At 45.6% G+C, this 26268-nt stretch overlaps 1 protein-coding gene across 5 annotated transcripts in view; it reads right to left on the bottom strand.

Moving 5' to 3' along the window:
* Positions 1-1062: 1062 nt before the first annotated feature.
* LOC310705056 (uncharacterized protein) overlaps positions 1063-26268 on the bottom strand; it is a 69912-nt gene continuing 44706 nt past the window's right edge. For 2 of the 5 annotated variants that reach the window (XM_083499382.1, XM_083499384.1), the window contains exons 2-6: positions 22243-22735; positions 21959-22040; positions 20918-21000; positions 16520-16646; positions 1063-3496 (exon numbers count right to left, since the gene is read on the bottom strand). In XM_083499382.1, the coding sequence (XP_083355508.1) occupies positions 1416-3496; positions 16520-16646; positions 20918-21000; positions 21959-22040; positions 22243-22644 (2775 nt within the window). In that variant the 5' untranslated portion in view covers positions 22645-22735 and the 3' untranslated portion in view covers positions 1063-1415. Of the gene's footprint in view, positions 3497-16519; positions 16647-20917; positions 21001-21958; positions 22041-22242; positions 22736-23913; positions 24129-26268 lie in introns of those variants that run through there. The other 3 variants (XM_083499383.1, XM_083499381.1, XM_083499385.1) reach the window with 3 other exon arrangements.

The following is a 26268-nucleotide window of genomic DNA, read 5'->3' as shown; positions in this document are numbered from 1 at the left end:
GGCTGGACCTTGCCTCTTGATTAACCCCCGGGACCAGCACACCGGGACTTCCACCCAACCAAAGAGTCCCCAAACCTTACCACCATCCCAGATACGGACTTCCTGTTAGCCAGATTCGCCTAATTGCTATCTGTCCAGCACATCAGCTAGCCATCACCCTTAGCTGACAGTTTGAGACAGAAATCCTTGGTATCCTGCAGATAACGCAACACCCTCTTGATACCATTCCAGGCACTCACACTCGGGTTTGTAGCTTCCCTGCTGAGCAGATTGGTAGCAAAAGCAATGTCCGGTCTGCTCCACTGGGACAGATACAACAGCCTACCCAGAGCTGACTGAAAAATCTCAGCATTTTTGAACTCAGCGCATTCTACTTTCTGACTATGTTTCACATAACTTGTCTCCATGGGTGTCCTGACCCCTGCATTCAGACATCCTGAACTTCTCAAGCCGTGATGCTGACTTGAATAAAATATTGGTGGGGGCCCAGGTAAGGCCCTCCTTGCACAATCAATCACATGATACATGCACATCATTTGAATGGCAATGCCTATAATGGCAGTGATTTTTTTTAAAAAAGTAATATTTTGAGCCCGTAGTTCAATTTCCAGCAGCTCCCCTTGCCCCAGAGAACACTTCTAGCATTCCATCTCCCCTACCTGTGTCCAATTGGTATCAGCCTTTCCAGGTTTTTTCCTGTCCATTGTGTTTGTCTTTCATTTGTTCTCCTATGTGTGTTGCCAGTAGAAGCCACAATTCTGTGGGTACTCTAGGTGGTGCAGAAAACACCTAGAAGCTCCTTAGAGGTTCAAGTGCCGATAAACTTCAGTTTTGTGACATGGGTCTCCAGCTGTTTTTGGACTACAACTCCCATCATCCCAAGCTAGCAGGACTAATGGGAAGGGATAACGGAAACTGTAGTCCAGGAGCTGCTGGGAGCCAAAGTTTGGGAAACCCTGCTTCAAAGCAACTTTTGCGTTTGGCCTGCAAATATGGGACCTGTCCACTTTTGTATTTTCTTGTATTTTGATTTTCTTGTGACCTTTGTACATTATTTATTTATTTATTTATTTATTGAGGGAAAATTCAAAGAGAAATTGTACGGCAAGTTGTGGAAGAATAAAAGGTTGTGTTTGGGGGGGAAAACCCTGGGGCGTGGCCCCCTCAAATATTTTATTGGGGGACAAAGACCTCATGGGCTTTAAGAGTTGGTGCCTAGTCCCTACACCCACAGGTCTCAGGAATGTTACAACATAAAAACACAAGATAAAAACACAAAACCGATGTTAATCAGCCAAAGGTGGAGATTTGTCTGGTTCCTAAAGATGTTTAATGGTTTTTCCGACCTTTGTATAGATTCTTTGATGGAAAGTGAGATTGGAGCTCCTCCAGAAGCTCTTTCCACATTCCACACACTAATATGTTTTCTCCCCTGTATGAATTATTTGATGGGAAGTGAGATTGGAGCTTTCAGTGAAGCTCTTTCCACATTCCACACACTGATAGGGCTTCTCCCCAGTATGAATTCTTTGATGCGAAGTGAGAGAGAAGCTCTGACTGAAGCTCTTTCCACATTCCACACACTGATAGGGTTTCTCCCCTGAATGAATTCTCTGATGCTTAGTGAGATCCGAGTTCGTACTGAAGCTCTTTCCACATTCCACACACTGATAGGGTTTCTCCCCTGAATGAATTCTCTGATGCTTAGTGAGATCCGAGTTCGTACTGAAGCTCTTTCCACATTCCACACACTGATAGGGTTTCTCCCCTGTATGAATTCTCTGATGGAAAGTGAGACTGTAGCTGTGACTGAAGCCCTTTCCACATTCCACACACTGATAGGGTTTCTCCCCTGTATGAATTCTTTGATGGGAAGTGAGATCAGCGCTCTGACTGAAGCTCTTTCCACATTCCACACACTGATAGGGTTTCTCCCCTGTATGAATTCTTTGATGGGAAGTGAGATTGTGGCTGTGACTGAAGCTCTTTCCACATTCCACACACTGATAGGGTTTCTCCCCTGTATGAATTCTTCTATGGGAAGTGAGAGAGGAGCTATCAGTGAAGCTCTTTCCACATTCCACACACTGATAGGGTTTCTCCCCAGTATGAATTCTTTGATGGGAAGTGAGTTGGTCCTTCTTCCTGAAGCTCTTTCCACATTCCACACACTGATAGGGTTTCTCCCCTGTATGAATTCTTTGATGCAAAGTGAGATTGGAGCTCTGACTGAAGCTCTTTCCACATTCCACACACTGATAGGGTTTCTCCCCTGTATGAATTCTTTGATGGGAAGTGAGGTGGGAGCTATGAGTGAAGCTCTTTCCACATTCCACACACTGATAGGGTTTCTCCCCTGTATGAATTCTTTGATGCGAAGTGAGAGAGGAGCTTTCAGTGAAGCTCTTTCCACATTCCACACACTGATAGGGTTTCTCCCCAGTATGAATTCTTTGATGCGAAGTGAGATAGGAGCTCTTACTGAAGCTCTTTCCACATTCCACACACTGATAGGGTTTCTCCCCTGTATGAATTCTTTGATGGGAAGTGAGAGAGGAGCTTTCAGTGAAGCTCTTTCCACATTCCACACACTGATAGGGTTTCTCCTCAGTATGAATTCTTTGATGCGAAGTGAGAGTGGAGCTTTCAGTGAAGCTCTTTCCACATTCCACACACTGATAGGGTTTCTCCCCAGTATGAATTCTTTGATGGGAAGTGAGAGAGGAGCTCTTCCTGAAGCTCTTTCCACATTCCACACACTGATAGGGTTTCTCCCCTGTATGAATTCTTTGATGGGAAGTGAGAGAGGAGCTTGTACTGAAGCTATTTCCACATTCCACACACTGATAGGGTTTCTCCCCAGTATGAATTCTTTGATGGGAAGTGAGAGAGGAGCTCTGACTGAAGCTCTTTCCACATTCCACACACTGATAGGGTTTCTCCCCTGTATGAATTCTTTGATGCGAAGTGAGTTTGGAGCTATAAGTGAAGCTCTTTCCACATTCCACACACTGATAGGGTTTCTCCCCAGTATGAATTCTTTGATGGGAAGTGAGTTTGGAGCTCTGACTGAAGCTCTTTCCACATTCCGCAAACTGATATGGTTTCTCCCCTGTATGAATTCTCTGATGGGAAGTGAGATCGGTGCTCCTACTGAAGCTCTTTCCACATTCCACGCACTGATAGGGTTTCTCCCCTGTATGAATTCTCTGATGCCTAGTGAGAGAGGAGCCCTGAATGAAGCTCTTTCCACATTCCATGCACTGATAGGGTTTCTCCCCTGTATGAATTCTCTGATGCTTAGTGAGATCCGAGCTCGAACTGAAGCTCTTTCCACATTCCACACACTGATAGAGTTTCTTTCCAAGGATATTTTGTTGATGGGAAGTGGAATGGGAGCGCTGACTGCAGCTTTCTGCACACTCCAAATTTTCACGTGGCTTTTCCTCTCTGGGGATTTTATCGTGGTCACCTTTGTTCTTGATTTCATCATAATCTGCAATGGAGACAAAAAGGGATTAGAGCCTCAAGAACAAATGGAGAAGAAATTAAGGGAGTTCAGTGTGTGTTTCTTACCTTTGTTGTTTGTCAATAACCAACATATTTATTATCAGATTTTGTGGAGTTGTTGACTGCTGCTTTGTTTGCTATAGAGTAGTGGCCAAAATTGTGGAAGACTTTTGCAGAAAAGTGTATTTCAGAGGTTTGATGGCTCATAACACTGCTTCTTTTGGAGTAATATCATACAATTATGTATCAACAGAAATTGTTCATTTACCCATGTTCTATCTAATGTTATAGCCAAATAACCAGAAAAAGGAAGCACAACTTGCTTAGGTTGACTCTGTGTCTTTTTGTGGTTGGTTTTTTTTGTGTTCTTGTAAAACATAATAAAATTATAGAAATGGCACAAAGAGTTGACTGGTCATCCAGAAAGCGATGTAAAATTGTACTGTTTAATGAACAATGCTACAGTTATGAAGAAACTGGTGAAAGATTAGGAAAAACTTAACCAGACTGGCCATTATATATTTTTGAAGAGGTATCAGGAGACTTAGTCACTATAAAATCAGACCAGTAAAGGCAGGGAAAGGTGCACAAAGGCAAGTGACGATGGACGAGTGGAGAGACTGTCCCTACATGACAGAAGAAAATCATCTGGGTGTATACAAGATGACATGGCGCAATTTAATGTGAAGTTGAGTGCAAGGACTGGTCAAAATGTCATAATTCTAAGGAATAAGCCATTGTCATCTCACAAGCAAAGGTTGAAAAGATTAAACCCATGTTAACTGGACAGCTGAACAATGGAACAGTGTTATTTGGAGCGATGAGACCCAAATCTCATTGCTTGGTAGTGATGGCATAACATACACGAGGAGAAGAATCAGATAAGATTTACATCCACTTGCATTACACCGACCATGAAACACTCAGATATTGTGTTGATCTGGGGTTGTATGGCAGCAAAAGGTGTGGGCAAAATTTACATCATTAATGGGGATGTAAATGCCCTAAAATGCATAAATGAAAGACTTGCGCGCAAACTGAAGCGTTCCTCAGGTGATCTTTTCCCAGATGCTGAAGCACGTTGTCAGGGAACTGCCCTCGGTTCAGGAGGGAAAGAGGAAAAGCCGAATGCATTACAGAGAGCCTCCAGGGATCGTGGGAAGCAGCTCCTCTTCAACAGAGCAGAATACACACGCCTCCAGTGGAGCGGCGCTGCAGGAGTCGGAAGAGGCAAGACAGTGCCAGGACAACTTGCCTGGGCACAGTGGGGAGGAGAGGGGTCCTCTGTTACCCACACCCTCCTTGCGCAGAAAGCATCCGCGCAGAGAGGGGAGGTGCAGACTGGGAGTCAAGAAGCTGCTTTGCTGGGGAAAGTTTAGGAACCGCCCACTCACGGATTCTGCCAACGACTGAGCCAGCCACGGGAGAGTGGCGCTCCGGATGGATAAGGTTTATTTTGGCAGCAAAAGCAAGGCTTCACAGCTAAGCAGGGAGATATTTGCCTGCTTGCTCTCGAGCAACCCCTTGGAAACATCACACACACACACACACACACACACATATATATATTCTATTTTCTATTTCAACAGGATTCCGCTCCATGTCGTGTTGCTGCTGTGTGCAAAAGGTGCTTTCAAGATAAAGATATTTCACTGCCGGAACGGCCTGGGAATAGCCCAAACTTTAACCCAATCAGAAATCTATGGAGCCGACTAAAGAAACTTGTTAGTCAGAAGCAACCCAGCAATAAAGTCCAATTAACAGAGGCAATAATTTAATCTTGGCTTCACTTTATTACAGCTGCAGTACTAAAAACTTGGTTCATATCATGGGAAGGCATTGTAAGGCCTTAATTAAAGCTAAAGGTTGCCAATGGTTAGGACTGCTGTTCTAATAAATACTCCTTCATAAAAGTTCTTTCATTACATTCATTATCCTTCATTGATATATAATTTTATGGTATTACTCCACACAAAAGTGGTGTTATGAGCCATCAAACCTCAGAAATACACTTTTCACAAAAGGTTTCCACAATTTTGGCTACTAGGAGAAGTTCACTTTAAAGTTAATGTTCTATTTATATGGGATCAGACTATTATTTATGTTTCATGTTTATATATGTGTTGGAATCCGCCCAGAGTGGCTTGGGCAACCCAGCCAAATGGGCAGGGTATAAATAAAAAATATTATTATTTGGATTTGTAACTGGCTTGGATTTGTAACTGGCTGACTGACCGAACCCAAAGAGTGCTTATCAATGGTTCCTCTTCATCCTGGAGAAGAGTGACTAGTGGGGTGCCACAGGGTTCTGTCTTGGGCCCGGTCTTATTCAACATCTTTATCAACGACTTGGATGATGGACTCAAGGGCATCCTGATCAAATTTGAAGATGACACCAAACTGGGAGGGGTGGCTAACACCCTAGAGGACAGGATCACACTTCAAAACGACCTTGACAGATTAGAGAACTGGGCCAAAACAAACAAGATGAATTTTAACAGGGAGAAATGTAAAGTATTGCACTTGGGCAAAAAAAAAATGAGAGGCACAAATACAAGATGGGTGACACCTGGCTTGAGAGCAGTACATGTGAAAAGGATCTAGGAGTCTTGGTTGACCACAAACTTGACATGAGCCAACAGTGCGACGCGGCAGCTAAAAAAGCCAATGCAATGGGGACTTCCGGTCGGTGCCAGCGCTTAATGGCGGTCCTAGCTCCGAGCTCCGGAGAAGGACTGCTTCGCAAGTTCGGGTCTTACCCGCTACGGCAAGCGGGGGACCCCTAAAATCCCAGGCGCTGAAGCCTGAGAACAAGGAGACTCGGTGGGCACCTTTGCGCCCCCCGGTACCGTGAAAGAGCCTTTTTAAAGGCTACGGATCGACATCGGGAGTGAGCGCGGTGCTGAGAGTCGCTACCCAGCCTGCGAAGTGAAGCCGCGTCGCCAAAAGCGGAGAGCGCCGATTCCTTCCTGAAAAGAAAATTTGGACTGAATCCCCGTGAGTAAGAGCTGAAAAATAATCGGGACCCTTTAAACTTTAAAAATTGGGCTAAAAACGGGGGAGATTTAAACAAAGGAAGTCTGCCTCCCCCCGACTGCATGAAAGTGAAAGCAACGGAGCTCTAAACCTGCATCCGTTTAAACCTGCTCTTTGATCAGCTAAACCGGACATTTAGACCTTTGATCTCCCCTCTAGCTAGCAGGGCAGAGGGGAGGTGAATTTGATTAATAACTGCATGATCTATTGGAAGTAAAAAACCTCTGCTGTCTCACCCATTTGAAAGCATGAAACGGTCTGCCTTCTTAGCACACTGAACTGACTTTTCCCTGTGAAGTGACACTTTGATACAAAGTTTCCACAGTGCCTGGCTACTGTATAATACAAGAAGAAATAGTATAAATTGGGCAACTGTGGCAATTTGAAGTTACAAGTTCTTAGCAACATTGACTTTGACTGTGTTAATCTCCTTTTTTACATTTTGGACAGTCTCCTTTGTTTTCGTACTTGGAATTTTTGCACTATGGCCATTTTGATTTGCTCCCTCTAGAGGACAAAGTGAAGTCCGGCACGGCCTAAGACAGTGGAATTTTCCAAGGGAGAATAAATCCCGTGGGAATTGACCTTGACATGAGTGGCGCACAAGAAGAGATAGTCACAAGAGCCAAGACCAAGCAACAACAACAACAGCTGCAGCAGCAACAGGTAAAGAAAAGAGGCTCAATCTCAGGCGCAACAGCCGGATCAGCAGGAACAACAGGACAAGACAAAGGAGCAGCCGTCTCTATGGAAGCTGTGACAGATGCCCTGCTCAAGATAAACCAAACTCTGGAGTCTTTGACAAAACAGACTTCAGAGAATACACTAAAATTAACAGAAATTTCAGCAAGATTAAACCAGAATACAGAATCTATAAATAAATTGGTGGAGGAAAATGCCACTACGCGCCAAATTGCGGAAGATGCCAAAGCCACTGCGGGAGAGACACAGGAGAAATTAGAGCCGATTGCCAAGAAGGTCCATGAGCATGATGCAACCTTGGCCTTGTGGGAGCTACAGAGGAAAGAGAGAAACTTAAAAATAAGACTGATTCCGGAGAATGAAAGAGACAACCTTGCGGAATACTTGACACGGGAGTTTGTGGATTGCTGGGACCTTGAGGAAGACGAATTCAAAATTACGACTGCCTTTAGATTGGGCAAAAAGCAACACAGAAAGACCCCGAGAGACTGTTTGATCACACTTAGATCCAAGGAGGAAAGAGACAAAATACTAGGACTACACTTTGAAAAGGCCTTGCAAATCGGAAATTTAGCTGTACAGATCTTCAAAGACATCCCAAAATACATTCTGGACTTAAGAAACTTCTACAAGGACTTAGCTCTTTTACTAAAGAAAAATTCTATCCGCTTCAGGTGGGAATTCCCACAAGGACTGTCATTTGACTACAAGGCAAACAAGGTGAAAATAAGGACAATTCAAGATAAAGACAAATTTTTGGCAAGATACCAGGAGGACCTACAGAAGGGGACTGTGGACGTACTTGCAGAACAGAGGAGAGCACTGGATATCCTGAATCTCTCGATTGGACAAAAACCACCACCATCAGAAGAAGAGCAACAACTGGGAGCTGTTGGAGGGGCCTTAGAAAAATAGCAAGATGGCTCTGCAATTCCTTAGTTGGAATTGTAATGGGCTCAATGGGCCTTTGAAGAGAAGACAAGTATTTCATATATTGAATAGAGAACAACTGGACTTGATATGCCTACAAGAAACTCACATAACTAGAGCCCACAGGAGATTACTTATAAATAAAAGGCTAGGACAAGAATTTATTTCATCAGACAAAGTTAAGAAGAGAGGAGTTGTAATATATGTGAAGGAGAAATGGGCTCCAAAAATGATATTCAAGGACGAACAAGGGAGATATTTGGCAGTGGAGATACAAATACAAGGAGAAAAACTTTTAGTGGTTGGAATTTATGCACCAAATGAAGGCAAATCTGACTTCTTTAAGAGACTCCATGAAACCCTCATTGACTATCTGGATTACAATATGATAATCATGGGAGACATGAATGGCGTGGTCTCCACTAATATGGATAAGGCACAAAGACTAACAGTTAGCAAGGAAGGGAGACTCCCTAAGACTTTTTTCGAAATGACAGAAAATATGGACTTGATAGACATATGGAGAACAAGGAACCCTCTGGAGAGAGAGGGAACTTTCTTCTCCCAAGCAATGATGACCTGGACCAGAATCGATCAAATCTGGGTTACTAGTGGAATGGCTCCAAAGATCAAGAAAGTGGAAATCTGCCCAAAAACTTGCTCCGACCATAACGCCGTGAAGATGGAGATGAAACTCACAATAACTGGTCAATTTAGATGGAAAATGAATGACACCCTCTTTCGAGATAAGGAGATTCTCACGAAGGCCCAAAAGACCCTAAAAGACTATTTTGAAATAAATTTGAGGACCGACGTGGAGAAAAGAGTGATCTGGGACGCAAGTAAAGCGGTTATGAGAGGATTCTTGATTCAACAAAATTCAATAAAGAGGAAAAAACAAAATGAGAAAAAAGAGAGGATTCTGGAAATGATAAAGGAAGGAGAGAGAAAATTAAGAACAAAACCAAAATCTCAGGACATTTTAAGAGAGATCAAGTTATATCAAACACAATATATGGAATTGATGAACCAAGAGATTGAATGGAAGATAAAGCAAATGAAACAAAAGACTTTTGAATCAGCAAATAAATGTAGCAAACTTTTGGCATGGCAACTGAAGAAAAGGCAGAAACTAAATACAGTTACAAGCCTAGAGGTGGATGGAAAGAATATATCTAAACCTAATGAAATTAGAAATTGCTTTTTAAGTTATTTTAAAAAACTCTACACTCAAGGCCCGCAAAATGAAGAAGATATAGACAAATTCCTTGGAAAATATGGATTACAAAACATCTCTCATCAAAGTAAGATGGACTTGAACCAGAGAATCTCAGAACAAGAGATAGAGGCTGCCATTCAGAATATGCAACTGGGCAAATCTCCGGGACCAGATGGACTGACTTCCAGATACTACAAATCGCTGAAGGAATGGTTGACTCAACCACTAAGAGAAGTTTGTAATGAGATCCTTGAGGGAAAAAGGGCACCTGAATCGTGGAAAGAGGCATATATTTCACTCATACCAAAGTCAGAGACTGAAAAGACCCAACTCAAGAACTACCGCCCAATATCACTCCTTAATGTGGATTACAAAATTTTTGCAGACATTTTGGCAAAAAGATTTAAAAGAGTCTTGATGGAGAAGATTCATAAGGACCAAGCAGGTTTTCTCCCTAAAAGACACCTGGCAGACAATGTAAGGAATGTAATAGACATTCTGGAAAAGCTAGAGGTGAATATAAACACTAAAGCAGTATTGATTTTTGTAGACGCGGAGAAAGCCTTTGACAATATTTCTTGGAGTTTTATGAGGAAGAATCTTCATGGGATGGGGGTAGGCCAGGGTTTTGAGAATGGTATGGCTGCAATATATTCTGAACAAAAAACTAAACTGATTGTAAACAATGTTGTGACTGAGGAACTTAAGATAGAAAAAGGAACACGACAGGGGTGCCCGATTTCCCCATTACTTTTTATTTCAGTTCTGGAGGTGTTGCTGAATATGATAAGAAATGACCAGCAGGTCAAAGGTGTGCAGGTCGGAGCTAAACATTATAAGTTGAGAGCGTTTGCAGATGACCTAGTATTGACTTTGCAAGAGCCAAACACTAGTACGAAAAAGGTCTTAGAAATAATACAACAGTTTGGCCAGGTAGCTGGATTTAAGTTGAACAAGCAAAAAACCAAAGTTTTAGGGAAAAACTTAACAGATATGGAAAAGGAGAAATTTCATGAGGAAACAGGTTTGACTGTGGTAAAGAAGGTGAAATATCTAGGGGTTTACTTAACATCTAAGAATGTGAATTTGTATAAGGACAACTATGAAAAATGTTGGTCAGAAATTAAAAAAGATCTAGAAATATGGTCAAATTTGAAATTGTCAATGTTAGGCCGAATTGCAGTAATCAAAATGAATGTATTGCCTAGAATGTTATTTTTGTTTCAGACCTTGCAGATCCTTGACAAGATGGAATGTTTTAAGAGGTGGCACAAAGACATTTCGAAATTTGTCTGGCAGGGCAAAAAGCCCCGAATTAAATTTAAGATATTGACAGATGCTAAAGAAAGAGGGGGTTTTGCCCTACCGGACCTAAAATTGTATTATGAGGCAGCAGCTTTTTGCTGGCTGAAAGAATGGATGCTCCTCGAGAACACGGACATCTTGGATCTGGAAGGTTTTAATAACGCTTTTGGTTGGCATGCATATCTTTGGTATGATAAAGTTAACAGTGCCTTTAAAAATCACATTGTTAGAAAAGCATTGTTTAATGTTTGGATAAGATATAAAGATCTACTGGAAAACAAAACCCCTAGATGGGTCTCACCAGTGGAGGCTAAAGCAGTGAAGAAACTCAATATGGAGGTCGGATGGCCGAAGTATTGGGAAATTTTAGAACAGGATGGAGATAAGTTCAAACTACAAAGTCAGGAGAAATTGAAGCATAAAGTAGAAAATTGGTTCCAATATCGTCAAATAATGGAATTTTTTAAACAGGACAGGAAAATCGGTTTCCAGGTGGAAAAATCAAAATTAGAAACCGAACTGTTAGAACCCAATACTAAGAATTTATCTAGAATGTACAACTTGCTGTTGAAATGGAACACACAGGATGAAACAGTTAAATCGGCTATGATTAAGTGGGCTCAGGATGTTGGACATAACATTATGTCAGCTGACTGGGAATGGTTATGGAACACCGGTATTAAATTCACGGCATGCAATGCCTTAAAGGAAAACATTATGAAAATGGTATACAGGTGGTACATGACCCCAGTCAAGCTGGCAAAAATCTATCATTTGCCTGATAATAAATGTTGGAAGTGTAAAGAGACTGAAGGTACCTTTTATCACCTTTGGTGGACATGCCCGAAGATTAAGGCCTTCTGGGAAGTGATCTACAATGAAATGAAAAAGGTACTTAAATGTACCTTTCCTAAAAAACCAGAGGCCTTTCTCTTGGGCATTGTCGGCCAATTGGTGACAAAGAAAGATAGAACTTTTTTTATGTATGCCACAACAGCAGCAAGAATACTCATCGCAAAGTATTGGAAGACACAAGAATTACCCACTGTGGAAGAATGGCAGATGAAAGTGATGGACTATATGACATTGGCCGAGATGACAGGCAGAATCCGTGACCAACGAAAAGAGACGGTGGAAGAGGAGTGGAAAAAATTTAAAAGCTACCTTAAGGACTACTATAAACTTAATGAATGCTAAAATGTTGTGGTTTCCAGAAGTAAAAGGGTACAGGGATATAAGGTTAGATTATAAAAGAGGACTAAGATGACAGAGATTGGAAAGTAACAATTGGGAGTTGCTAGTTGAACTATGGACATTGGGATGCAGAGAGGGGGGGTATGGGGAAGTCCAAGAAAAGAGGTTTATGAAAATATGTTTGAAATTATACGTGTATGTTTGTCTTTTTTTTTCAGTGTTTGTTTGTTTTTCTTAAAAACGTTGTAAAACCAATAAAAATTTTATAAAAAAAAATAAATAAATAAAAAAGCCAATGCAATTCTGGGCTGCATCAATAGGAGTATAGCATCTAGATCAAGGGAAGTAATAATAGGCGAAGGGGATCGAGATACGGATATGCTCGTACCCCTTCCAATCTGCGCCCCATCCCGAGGGACGAGGGTAGGGTGAGCAAGGATTACTCACCTCCTTCACTGGTGTTGTGCAATGCCAGGTCTATAGGCAACAAAACCGCTACCCTGCGAGATTTCTTTACCTCGCAGGGGGTCGACCCGGCTTGTGTGACGGAGACCTGGGTGCGCAAAGGGGTAACTGTTACCTTACGAGAGATGGCGCCCCCGGGTTTCTCCGTCCTCCACCAGTCACGGACTGTGGGCCGGGGGGGAGGGGTGGCAGTATTAATCCGGGAAGATTGTTCTTTCAGGGCTCTACCATCGCCATCGATCCCCGGCATTGAATGTGTTGGCCTAGTGTGGGGCTCCGAGGAGAGCTTGGCTGTCTGGCTGGTGTACCGGCCACCTAGCGCACCAGCAGCCACCCTGTCAGGCCTGCTGGAGGCGGTGGCCGGCTGGGCCTTGGAGTTCCCTAACCTATTGGTATTGGGAGACTTCAACTTCCACGCTGATGCCACTCCCTCCTCACAGGCTCTGGACCTGGTGTCTTCCATGGCGACACTAGGGCTCTCCCAGTTTGTTTCGGGCCCCACACATCAAGCAGGCCACACGCTGGATTTGATCTTTGGCGCCGGTATAGATGTGATCATGTCTCCTTTGATGAAGGTGCCATGGTCTGATCACTACGCTCTGAAAGCCAGGATTGACTTTCCACCCCCACCCTGTTTAGGTGGCGAGCCGATTTGGGCTCGCCCGCGGAGGCTGATGGACCCCGATAGATTCCGTCAAGCCTTGCGGGACCTTGCTCCCCCTGGCGACTCATTGACTGAGCTTGTCGAGGGCTGGAATATCCAGCTCCTGGCAGCCATCGATGAGATCGCACCTAAGCGCCCTCTGCGACCCCGCAGAAACCGGGCTCCCTGGTTTACCGAGGAGCTTCGGAAAATGAAGCGGGACCTCAGACGGCTAGAGCGAGTATGGCGGGGTGCCCGTGACGGAGCCTCAAGAACATCTTATAGGGTTTTTATGAAAACCTATGAGATGGCAGTGAAGGCCGCTAAGAAGTCTTACTTCTCGGCCTCCATTGCATCCGCTAGCTCTCGCCCGGCGCAATTATTTAGTATAATTCGGTCTTTAACGTCCCTTGAAGGACAGCCAAATTTAAATAACAATCTGACACACAGCTGTGAGGCATTTGCGAGCTTTTTTGCGGAGAAGGTCCTGTTGCTCCGCCATGACCTCCCTGCCAATTTGGATACAATAAAGGAACTGGAGGCCCCTCGACTGTCCTCGGGTCCAGTATTGGACCACTTTGACCGGATATCTCCAGCCGATGTGGACAGATTCCTCCAAGCTGGAAAGCCCACCACCTGTCCTCTTGACCCGTGCCCGTCATGGCTGATTAGAGCGTGTCCAGACGAGGTGCGGGCCCCCCTGGGGGATATCATCAATTTGTCCCTTGGCACCGGGATATTCCCAGGGGAACTGAAGGAGGCGGTGGTGCGTCCGCTCTTAAAGAAAACATCATTAGATCCCTTAGATCTATCCAATTACCGCCCGGTCTCGAATCTTCCATTCCTGGGTAAGGTGATTGAGAGAGCGGTTGCTGAACAGCTTGGTAGGTTTCTGGATGAAACATCTGCTTTGGATCCATTCCAAAGTCCGGCTTCCGTGCTGGTCATGGGACCGAGACGGCTCTGGTCGCCCTAACAGATGATCTCCGCAGGCAGCTGGATCGAGGCGGGTCGGGGCTGCTGATTCTTCTAGATCTGTCAGCAGCCTTTGACATGGTCGATTACGAACTCCTGGACCACCGCCTTGCCGACGTGGGGATCCAGGGCACAGTCCTTCAATGGCTGCGCTCGTTTCTCTCTGATCGGGGACAGAGGGTGGCGCTTGGGGGGGAATTGTCATCGCGTCACTCCTTGGTGTGTGGAGTGCCTCACGGTGCGATTCTCTCCCCGATGCTTTTTAACATCTTTATGCGCCCCCTCGCCCAGCTTGTCCGGAGTTTTGGGCTGGGCTGCCATCAGTATGCTGATGACACCCAACTCTATCTGTTGATGGATGGCCATCCTAACTCGGCCCCAGACACACTGACCAGATGTCTGGAAGCTGTGGCTGGATGGTTACGTGGGAGCCAGTTGAAGTTAAATCCTTCGAAGACAGAGGTCCTCTGGCTGGGGCGGGACGATATGGGATCGAGGGGGCAACTCCCATCTCTTGCGGGGGTGCAATTAGTGCCAGCACCGTCCGTTAAGAGTTTGGGTGTAATCTTCGATACCTCCCTCTCTATGGAGGCGCAGATTACAGCTATAACAAAGGCGGCATTTTTCCATCTCCGCCAAGCTAAGCAGTTGGCCCCTTATCTCTCTCGCCCTGACCTAGCCACTGTGATCCATGCGACGGTCACCTCCAGACTGGATTATTGTAACTCGCTCTACGTGGGGCTGCCCTTGAGACTGACCCAGAAACTCCAGCGGGTGCAGAATGCCGCAGCGAGACTCCTTACGGGGTCTTCGCTGCGGGATCACATTCATCCGGTGCTATACCAGCTGCACTGGCTCCCAGTGGAGTACAGGATCAGGTTTAAGGTGCTGCTTTTAACCTTTAAAGCCCTATACGGCCTAGGACCCTCGTACCTACGGGACCGCCTCTCCTGGTATGCCCCACAGAGAAACCTACGGTCTACAAATAATAACACCCTCAAGGTCCCAGGCCTCAGAGAGGTTAGGCTGGCCTCAACTAGAGCCAGGGCCTTCTCGGCTGCAGCTCCAACCTGGTGGAATGCTCTGTCACAAGAGACTAGGGCCCTGCGGGACTTGACATCTTTCCGCAGGGCCTGCAAGACAGAGTTGTTCCGCCAGGCCTTCGGTCAGGGCGCAGCCTGACTCCCTCCTCTGGCAACCTGCACAGACTTTTGTTTAATCGGTTGCCATCAATTTGATTTTAACTAATTTTATAATGAAATATTTTTAGAATGTGTTATTACTTGATTGTTTATTTGATTGTTGTTAGCCGCCCTGAGCCCGGCTCAGCTGGGGAGGGCGGGATATAAATAAAATTTATTATTATTATTATTATTATTATTATTATTATTATTATTATTATTATCACTGTATTCTGCTCTGGTCAGACCACACCTGGAGTACTGTGTCCAGTTCTGGGCACCACAATTCAAGAAGGACACTGACAAACTGGAACGTGTCCAGAGGAGGGCAACCAAAATGGTCCAAGGCCTGGAAACGATGCCTTATGAGGAACGGCTAAGGGAGCTGGGCATGTTTAGCCTGGAGAAGAGGAGGCTAAGGGGTGATATGATAGCCATGTTCAAATATATCAAAGGATGTCACATAGAGGAGGGAGAAAGTTTGTTTTCTGCTGCTCCAGAGAAGCGGACACAGAGCAATGGATCCAAACTACAAGAAAGAAGATTCCACCTAAACATTAGGAAGAATAGAGTTGGAAGAGACCACAAGGGCCATCGAGTCCAACCCCCTGCCAAGCAGGAAACACCATCAGAGCACTCCTGACATATGGTTATCAAGCCTCTGCTTAAAGACCTCCAAAGTAGGAGACTCCACCACACTCCTTGGCAGCAAATTCCACGGTCGAACAGCTCTTACTGTCAGGAAGTTCTTCCTAATGTTTTTGATCAACCCAAGACTGACAGGAGCAAAAACAAAAACAGAAAACCTGAAGCTCCACATTTCCTGGACTTGTAGCAGAGCGGCACAGTGAGTGCTGCTTGTGTGTGTGAGCTTGCAGAACTCAGAGTCCAATACACTGCTGTTCCTCTAAACTAGAAAGCTTTATTGTATGTTCAGCAAGATAAACCATCGGAAGATGCAGACGTTGCGTCTTCCATGTCTCAGCAGAAAACGAAAGTCAGAAAGAACGAAGAAACAGCTTTCCTGGGTGTTGAGAAAGCTCCTCCCCAGATGCAGGACACTCTGAGCTGTTAACCCTGTAAGCTCTAAAGCTCACGACTTATCTTTCCTAACAATTCTGAAGCTGACATTGAAGATGGCCTGGGCAGTTCAGAGCAGCCTGATCGTGGTAGAAAAAGGAATAATTTGAGGAAGATTGTTCAAAGAAAAAACTGTAAGTTACTGTTTATTGTGGGGGTGTTAGGTTCCCAGGTGTTATAGGGGGCACTGTTGAGCTCTGTGAAAATATATGAGGTTGGTTCCATAGAGGTATGTTTTGAATTTCCAGGCTGATATGATGATCCCACAGGGAGCCTTACCAAGAGAGGCCACGATCCCACGAGTCTCCTCCATGACGTCCTTATGCAGAGCTCTCTGGTCAGGATCCAACAATGCCCACTCCTCGTCCGTGAAACGAATGGTGACATCTTCCAAGCAGACTGGACCCTAAAAGAAAAAGGGAAATGTCCTCCTCTGAGACAGCAGAAATATGATCTGCTACACAATGCTCTGTTGTTTCCTTCCTGTAAATAATAATAATAATAATAATAATAATAATTTATTATTTATACCCCGCCCATCTGGCTGGGTTGCGGTGTTGCTTCAATAGGATTGCTAGCTGCACATTTTATTTATGGATGCTTATTTTATTCTGCCTTTTAATTATGGGTATCCGTCTTTGTGCAAATAGGTGGTACTCCACCTTGTGGTTTTCAAGTCACTCTGCCTACGCAAGCATTCCAGTTTCCCCGATGGAAGGATCCACTTTCTCCTCTCCTCATGAGTTGTTCTGGGAAGGTTCCCTCCCAATGCCCTAGGACCAAATTCAAGGGGTTCATGGGGCTTGAATAACTCAGGAAAGCTATGAGCTATGCGGTGCAGAGCCACTCAAGATGGACAGGTCATAGTGGAGAGTTTTGACCAAACGTGATCCACCTGGAGCAGGAACCGGCAAGCCACTCCAGTATCCCTGCCAAGAAAACTCCATGGACAAAGACAACAGGCATATAAAAGTTATGACGCTGGAAGATGAGCCCCTCAGGTCGGAAGGCGTCCAACATGCTACTGAGGAAGAGCGGAGGACAAGTACAAGTAGATTCAGAGCTGATGAAGCGGCTGGGCCAAAGCCGAAAGGACGCTCAGTTGCGGATATGCCTGGAAGCGAAAGGAAAGTCCAATGCTGTAAAGAAAAATATTGCATAGGAACCTGGAATGTAAGAACCATGAACCTTGGTAAGTTGGATGGGGTCAAAAATGAGATGGCAAGAATAAATATTGACATCCTGGGCATCAGTGAACTAAAATGGATGGGAATGGGCGAATTCAGTTCGGATGACCATCACATCTGCTACTGTGGGCAAGAATCCTGTAAAAGAAATGGAGTGGCCCTTAGAGTCAACAAAAGAGTGGCAAAAGCTGTACTAGGATGCAATCTCAAAAATGATAGAGTGATCTCGATACGAATCCAAGGCAGACCTTTTAACATCACAGTAATCCAAGTTTATGCACCAACTACTGGTGCTGAAGAAACTGAAATTGACCAGTTCTATGAAGACTTACAACATCATATAGAAGGGATACCAAAGAAGGATGTTCTTCTCATTATAGGGGATTGGAATGCTAAAGTAGGGAGTCAAGAGATAAAAGGAACAACTGGCAAGTTTGGCCTTGGAGTTCAAAACGAAGCAGGGCAAAGGCTAATAGAGTTCTGCCAAGAGAACAAGCTGGTCATCACAAACACTCTTTTCCAACAACACAAGAGACGACTCTACACATGGACATCACCAGATGGGCAGCATCGAAATCATATTGATTATATTCTCTGCAGCCAAAGATGGAGAAGCTCTATACAGTCAGCAAAAACAAGACCTGGAGCTGACTGTGGCTCAGATCATCAGCTTCTTATAGCAAAATTCAAGCTTAAACTGAAGGAAGTAGGAAAAACCACTGGGCCGGTAAGATACAATCTAAATCAAATCCCAAATCCCTTATGAATACATAGTGGAAGTGAGGAACAGGTTTAAGGATTTAGATTTGGTGGATAGAGTGCCTGAAGAACTATGGATGGAGGCTCGTAACATTATACAAGAGGCAGCAACTAAAACCATCCCAATGAAAAGGAAATGCAAGAAAGCAAAGTGGCTGTCCAACGAGGCCTTACAAATAGCGGGGGAGAGAAGGCAAGCAAAATGCGAGGGAGATAGTGAAAGATACAGGAAACTGAATGCAGATTTCCAAAGAATAGCAAGGAGAGACAAGAAGGCCTTCTTAAACGAGCAATGCAAAGAAATAGAGGAAAACAATAGAATGGGAAAAACCAGAGATCTGTTCAAGAAAATTGGAGATATGAAAGGAACATTTTGTACAATGATTTCCATAATAAAAGACAAAAGTGGAAAGGACCTATCAGAAGCAGAAGACATCAAGAAGAGGTGGCAAGAATACACAGATACACAGAGGAACTATACCAGAAAGAAATGGATGTCTCGTACACCCCAGGTAGTGTGGTTGCTGACCTTGAGCCAGACATCCTGGAGAGTGAAGTCAAATGGGCCTTAGAAAGCACTGCTAATAACAAGGCCAGTGGAAGTGATGATATTCCAGCTGAACTATTTAAATTTTTAAAAGATGTTGCTGTTAAGGTGCTACGCTCCATATGCCAGCAAATTTGGAAAACTCAGCAGTGGCCAGAGGATTGGAGAAGATCAGTCTACATCCCAATCCCAAAGAAGGGCAGTGCCAAAGAATGCTCCAACTACCGCACAATTGCACTCATTTCACACGTTAGCAAGATTATGCTTAAAATTCTACAAGGCAGGCTCAAGCAGTATGTGGACCGAGAACTCCCAGAAGTGCAAGCTGGATTTAGAAGAGGCAGAGGAACCAGAGACCAAATTGCAAACATGCTCTGGATTATGGAGAAAGCTAGAGAGTTCCAGAAAGACATCTACTTCTGCTTCATTGACTATGCAAAAGCCTTTGACTGTGTCGACCACAGCAAACTATGGCAAGTTCTTAAAGAAATGGGAGTGCCTGATCACCTCATCTACAGTTAGAACTGGATATGGAACAACTGATTGGTTCAAAATTGGGAAAGGAGTACAACAAGGCTGTATATTGTCCCCCTGCTTATTTAACTTATATGCAGAATTCATCATGCGAAAGGCTGGGCTGGATAAATCCCAAGCCAGAATTAAGATCGCCGGAAGAAATATCAACAACCTCAGATATACAGATGACACAACCTTGATGGCAGAAAGTGAGGAGGAATTAAAGAACCTTTTAATGAGGGTGAAAGAGGAGAGCACAAAATATGGTCTGAAGGTCAACATCAGAAAAGCGAATATCATGGCCACTGGTCCCATCACCTCCTGGCAAATAGAAGGGGAAGAAATGGAAGCAGTAAGAGCTTTTACTTTCTTGGGTTCCATGATCACTGCAGATGGTGACAGCAGTCACAAAATTAAAAGACGCCTGCTCCCTGGGAGAAAGGTGATGGCATACCTAGACAGCATCTTAAAAAGCAGAGACATCACCTTACCAACAAAGGTCCGTAGAGTTAAAGCCACGGTCTTCCCAGTAGTGATGTATGGAAGTGAGAGCCGGAACATAAAGAAGGCTGATCGCCAAAGAATTGATGCTTTTGAGTTATGGTGCTGGAGGAGACTCTTGAGAGTCCCATGGACTGCAAGAAGATCAAACGTATCCATTCTTAAGGAAATCAGCCCTGAGTGCTCACCGGAAGGACAGATTGTGAAGTTGAGGCTCCAATACTTTGGCCACCTCATGAGAAGAGAAGACTCCCTGGAAAAGACCCCGTTGTTGGGAAAGATGGAGGGTACAAGGAGAAGGGGACGACAGAGAATGAGATGGTTGGACAGTGTTCTCGAAGTTACAAACATGAGTTTGACCAAACTGTGGGAGGCAGTGGAAGACAGGAGTGCCTGGCGTGCTCTGGTCCATGGGGTCACGAAGAGTCGGACACGACTAAACAACTAAACAACAACAACAATTTTGGATGGCCATCTGTCTTGGATGATCTAGCAACGCAGGGGGTTGGACTTGATGACCCTTGGGGTCCCTTTCAACTCTAGGATTCCATGAAAACTGCAACTACAGATGAATCCTACTGGCAAAATTCAGAAGGCTGGTGTCAGAGTTCTATGGGTAGGAAATCCCACAGTACACAGCTGGAGTTCACACTTTCTTAGCAAGAACACGGTATTCACAGACTTGGCTGAGTTTCGGGCCTCATGAGAACAGCAGCTCATTCCCAGAGGGTCTGTCAGTTTGCATAATCTAGCAGAGATTCCTGCAACGCAGGGGGTTTCCTGGCTCTGAGAGACAAGCAGGGAGGGTGGCTTCTGGCAGAAGGAGAGGGAGCCACCGATGGCTCCTCCTTCTCCTGACTCACCTCTGCCTCTCGACTTTCCTCTCCCTCTTGCCTCCTCCTCTTCTGCCTCTGATTCTGCACTGCATTCTGCCACAGAGTCTCCCAGCTCACTAAGCCCTGCTACCCCTTCAGCTTCTGACACCTCCTCTTCCCAGGCTTCTCCCTCTGACCGCCCATCCTTCTTCCACCTCCACTCCTTGGGCTCTGAGCCATCTTCCCTTCCTGGTTCCCCAGCTGCTTCCTCCCACCATTCCTCTGTGCCCAACCAGTCCATGACATTGCTCCATCCCTCGGCCTCTGTCCCCACAAGGCAGCTTCCCCTGACCTGATCTGGTCCCACAGCCGCTGCTTCCCTTCTGCCCCCATGAAAAGGCGGATCAGGAGGTCTTGCCGGCATCCTTCTGCCACCTGCAAGAGAAAAAAGGTAAGCAAGACGCCAGGAGTGCCTGCTTCTTTCACAGGGGAAACAGGGCATCTCTAACTACAGATGGGCCTTTCAGAAAGCCTTACTTGCTGAGAGCATTTGGAGGTTTGTGCCCATTTCATATGTTAGATGTGCAAATACCCATCTCCCCTTCTCTGGACCCTTGCTCCCAACTGTCTCCCCGCAAAACAAGATGAAAAGAATATCAGTGTTTGTATTAAAAAAAAAGGTTCTGTTGGCATAAAAGAGTCCATGAGAAGAATATCCTTGCAGAGTACTGGTGTAGCTGCTCTGTGAGTCGCCTACTGTGGTCCTCTAGGAGTTCAGACTGTTCCAGTAGCCGATGCTGAGTGCTTTTCTGATCCTCAGATCCTAGCAGCCCCAGCGTCACTGCAGACAGTTACAGCTTGCCACCAACTGCTCCAACGCACAGCCACGGGCTCCATACACCACCAGGATTCACCAGCTCCCTGCTCAGATGCTGTCAGTCGTTTTGCACTCTGCACAAGCTCAGAAACACTGGGCCCATAACCTGTCAGTGTTTGTAAAAAAAATGTTCTGACCTCCCTTTGTTGCCTCAGCCTGGTCCTCGGACCCTTGTTGGCATAAAAGAGTCCACAAGAAGAGTATCCTTGCAGGGTGCTTTCGGCTTTTATTCTTAAAAGCCTTTCTGCAAAAGTGACTGACCAACTGTACACAAAAGCGACTGACCAACTGTACACACATCAACACTACCAGCTTTCACCAACCAACCAACCCAAACCAAACTAACATTTCTCACTCTATATATACAACCTGGTGCAGGCCGCTGACTCATGCTGACCCAGCTTTTTAAGCATTAAAGAAACAGAGGCCAATTTTTAGCCGTGACAAAGAACCCTCAGATGAGCTGGAAAACCAACAGAACAAGACCAAATGGAGAAGAGCCACCTTCCTCCTTACCCAGTGGCCGCTCTCTGGTGTCCAACGGAGGCCTCTCTGCCTCACAGGAATCCAGGTCCATTTCTGCAAAGAGATCCTTTCCCTGAAAAAGAAACAAGGATTCAAAACAGAGAATGGGGAGAAATATTAGTAGAAGAATGACAAAGACAAAAACATTCAGGGTGTTAGATCTCATTCCATGGATGCCTTCCCAGAAAACGGATGGGCCAACAGTAGAGCATTATGGGATGTTCTCCATCCTGTTTGGAGCCCCTTGGGAGTATCCAGAGGAAAGTCTCTCTCACCTGCTTTCTCTCCTCTGCCTGACTCAGGAGGAAACCTTCGGCCAGGGCCACCGCCTGGGAACTGGTCTCCGCTCCGCATTCCCTCACCCAGCTCTCCATCTCCGGTGGAAGGACAGCCAGGAACTGCTCCAAGATCACCAGGTCCAGCATCTCAGCTTTCGTGTGCCTTTCTGGCTTCAGCCACTGACGGCCAAGGTGGTAGAGTCGGCTGCAAACCTCTCGGGGTCCTTTGGCCTCCTGGCAGCAGAACTGCCTCAACTGCTGGCTCTGCATCTTTGAGCAGAGGGTGTCCTCCTCACCCAGGATCTTCTGCACAAAATTTTCCCAGAACCCCCGGCTGCTCCCAGTTTGGATGTCATGGCCTCTTCCTGCTTCAGGGCCAGCTGAGTCTTGCTCATCCATCTGTGCTCTCAGGAAGCCTCTGAGAGATCGGAAGGAACCCTTTGGTCTTCTGCCAAGTTCTGTCTGTCTGAATGAGAAGCTCTAGCAAATCCTACAAAGCAAATACATTGCTCTGTTACAGAATTTGTAGGTCAGTAGAAGAAAAAGATTCCCTGAGCAAGCATGGATGAGTCTTCCTGGGAACTAGGGCTGGACTGCACCGCATTCCAGTCCATGAGCTATCTTTTTTTGGGGGAAAGAAGAGTAGGAGGAGAAATATGTCTCTAGCCTTCTAGCAATGCAAAATGTGGAGGCAACTGAACGGATTAATGTGAGGTGAATCAGTCAGGTTTCTGCTGCCTTCCAGTCAATGCATGAAGTCAGAACTGACAGACAAGAGAGTCATTTGTATCTTGTGTAAAATGGATACTTGGCTCTAGTGGGGGTCTTCACCTGGGGGTCCTCAGGAGTTGTTCTCCCCCCACCCCCACTCCCCTGCTTCTGTCTCCTTTTCTTGCACTTGGACTCTCTGCCGCTCTCCAGACAGACTCCTGGGGTGGGGTCCCTTTTTCTTTGCTCTGAGGGCCAGGAATATATCTGGCCAACCCCCTCAGGGCCAAGTGGACAGGGTCAAAAGACACCTCCCTTGAAATATAGGCGGGTTATTTATTATTATTATTCAATTAGATAGCTTAACACACACACACAGCCACTGATGCCAAGGTCCCTGGAGGCTCAGTGAGTAGCAGCGCCCATTTCCGGCTGCTTTGCCAGCAACAATCCCTTTGGGAGAGAGAGGACGTAGTCCTGGGATGCCCTGCTCTGGCTGCGAGGGGATTGCTGCAGTGGCCTCCGTGGGGAGCTGCCCTGGGAGACACTGGGAAACTGGTCCCCAATGCAGCAGCCAGACTCTGGGAAACTGGGATCCCTCTCTTTATTCCTGGCCTTTCTCTCCCACCCTTTTTTTTTGGGGGGGGGCTAGTCCATCTCCTCGTCTGGTTTTGGAAAACCATTTGCAGATGTTTCCTCTGTTCTGCAATGAGGCTGAGCGACGTCACACAGAGTTAAGGTCCCAGGGACTCCTTTGTTTAAAGAAGGGAGATATTTTCTGAAAGGGGGGGGGCGGAGGGTCAAATGAGTTTGGGATCCTCTGATCTGCAGGAAGGAGAGCGTGGCAGACCTGGCCCCTCCCTGGCAGGACCCTCTCCTCCCTGACTTGGGATCCCCCCCCTGCAGCAGCAGATCAGACCCCCCAGGCCCCCTCCCCTGCTGCAGCCCTGGGACCCCCACCAGATCCCAGAGAGAGAGGAGACTCACCAGATCCCAGAGAGAGAGGAGACTCACCAGATCCCAGGAGGGGAGAGCGATGCAGCCCTTGCAGGAGAGACACCCAAGCAGGAAAGGACTGGGGAGGGAGGGGCCTTGGCTCTGGAGGACCAGCCCCCCTTGCTTCCTGTCCTCTCTAGGAAGGCAGCTCAGTTCCCTTTAACCCTTGCCAAGCCGAGTCCACCCAGCTCAGCCCTCTCTCAGATTCTTATTATTTCTTATGGATTTCGGGGGGGCAGCTGCCCCCCTGGCTACGCCAATGCCCAGATATCCTTTTGGGGGTGAAGCTCTTGGCTGGACTCTGAGCATCTCCCTCCCTTCATCAAGAGATCTCAGAGACCTTTAAAACACAGAACACGTGAGACGCAGACTGATCCACGTGTTACGGACCAAACGTCTGTACCCCTGCCCAAGTGGGTCATAAACAATCAATACATATGATAAGAAGGGTGGCCAGGAGGACAACAATCATTATCACCTTTATGTGAGACCTGTTCCCTGGCCCTAAAATTAACAGCCTAAGATTAACATATCAGAAAAGCTACAGCAAAGAAACTGCCCCCTGTCTTTGATGCTTTCATTGCTTACAGAGAAGGCTTACTCTATATTTGTCATAAATCCTCATAGCAATCCCACCTGATCACTACAGGAAGTGTTGTCTTTTGGCTTGAAGAGCGAAGCTGAGGTTGGCGGAGGAAGGCAGACTTGGGTCAATTCTCTTTCGTTACATAGACGTTTACTTCAAGGGTGGGAGAAGGAAGCATAGTCCTATTTCTGTGAGTGGAGCAGGGGTCTTTCCACTCATGTGGTTTACATGCTCTGAAAGTTGGGATCTGTTTTGAGATTTAAATTTTATTTTTATTTTTTTTAATAATATTTTTTATTGCTTTTTTCCAGGTACAAATATATAGTCAGATAAATAACAGAAGCAACAGAACAGAAAAAGAAAAAATAAAATAAAAAAATTCATCTTTCCAGAACATTTTTTCATATCCAACCGGACTTCCCCACATCTCCCTCACCCTGCATTCTTTGCAATAAAGATATCAGCAAATTGTTACCTTGTTTCATGCGTTTTTTGTGCTTTCAAATAATTATACTTTAAGTTTAAGGTACTTATTGTCAAATTACTTTTATCCTGAAATAGACATAAAAATTACTTTAAACTTTGGTCCTTTCGTAATTATAACTTAGTTTCCCAATTCATCAAATTTTATTGCTGAAGCTAGACTTTCCAAGCCATGCAAGTTCTTAACATTCGTATAGCTTATGTTGTTTTTGTAGATAGTCCTTAAATTTTTTTCCAGTCCTCCATTGTTTCTTCTCCCAGGTCTCGGATTCTGCCAGTCATTTCAGCCAGTTCCATATAGTCCATCAATTGCATCTGCCACTCTTCCAGCGTGGGTAAATCTTGTGTCTTCCTTGTGGAAGACATGAGATTGAAATTTTAAAAGGGTGGAGTGGAACCGGATATTGACCATCTTGTTAGCCTGGGGAGCCACATTCTGGTTGAAAGAGACCAGGATTAGCCCCCAAGGCTTGGGATGTCCCTCCTTCCCTGCAGTAGGACTTGGAATCCAGGAGAAAACTCTTGGAATAGCCTTGCCAGGTGCTCAGGGACGGACTCACCGGTCCCCATGTCCTTCTCTTTGCAGATGTGCTGCGGTTGCACATCCCTCCCCCAGAGGTGAGGAGGACTCTCCTGTGTGAGTGTCTGGGGGCCCTGCTCCTTCCTGCCACTTACCACCTGGCCCAGGGCAGGGCCTGACGGGCCTCACTCGGACAGTTGCTGTTACTGCTGGAGGGGTGCAGAGTGCTTTTAAAATGTTTTAAAAATTTTCTCTTGACTTTTTTGTATGTTGGGGGGGTGGGGATGGAATGGATGTTTATTGGGCCTGGGAATTTGTTTGATTTTATGTTTTTTAATTTTTATTGTTTTTTGTTCGTATTGTTTTATTTGTTTTTGTTTTTTTAAGGTGTTATTTTGTTCTTAAGGGAAGGGGTCAGGGCTGCTGGGGAGTGGGTCGCAGCCAACAAAATGGCTGGGGCATGTTCCACAGGGGGGGATGCACTGGGACAACCGATCTCAGTGATCACGGGTAGGAGGAGGAGTTACGCTAAGACCAGACCATGTCATTACAGAGGAGGCAGGTTTAGTCGTTGCCTGAGGACTATCCCTGCCTCCGGGTCTGGTCCTGACCGGATGGATACTAGAATCAGCAAGGGATACCCACATGACCTGAAAGTGTTGCTGTGCAATGCCAGGTCAATGATTCATAAGACCACTGACATCCATGACTTGATCATGGATGGAGGACT

The sequence above is a fragment of the Podarcis liolepis genome (assembly GCF_965112155.1).
Source record: "Podarcis liolepis genome assembly, chromosome: 4".
NCBI classification, from domain to species: Eukaryota; Metazoa; Chordata; class Lepidosauria; order Squamata; family Lacertidae; genus Podarcis; species Podarcis liolepis.
The sequence above is the reverse complement of the archived record's forward strand: the minus strand, read 5'-3'. Positions and strand labels throughout refer to the sequence as shown.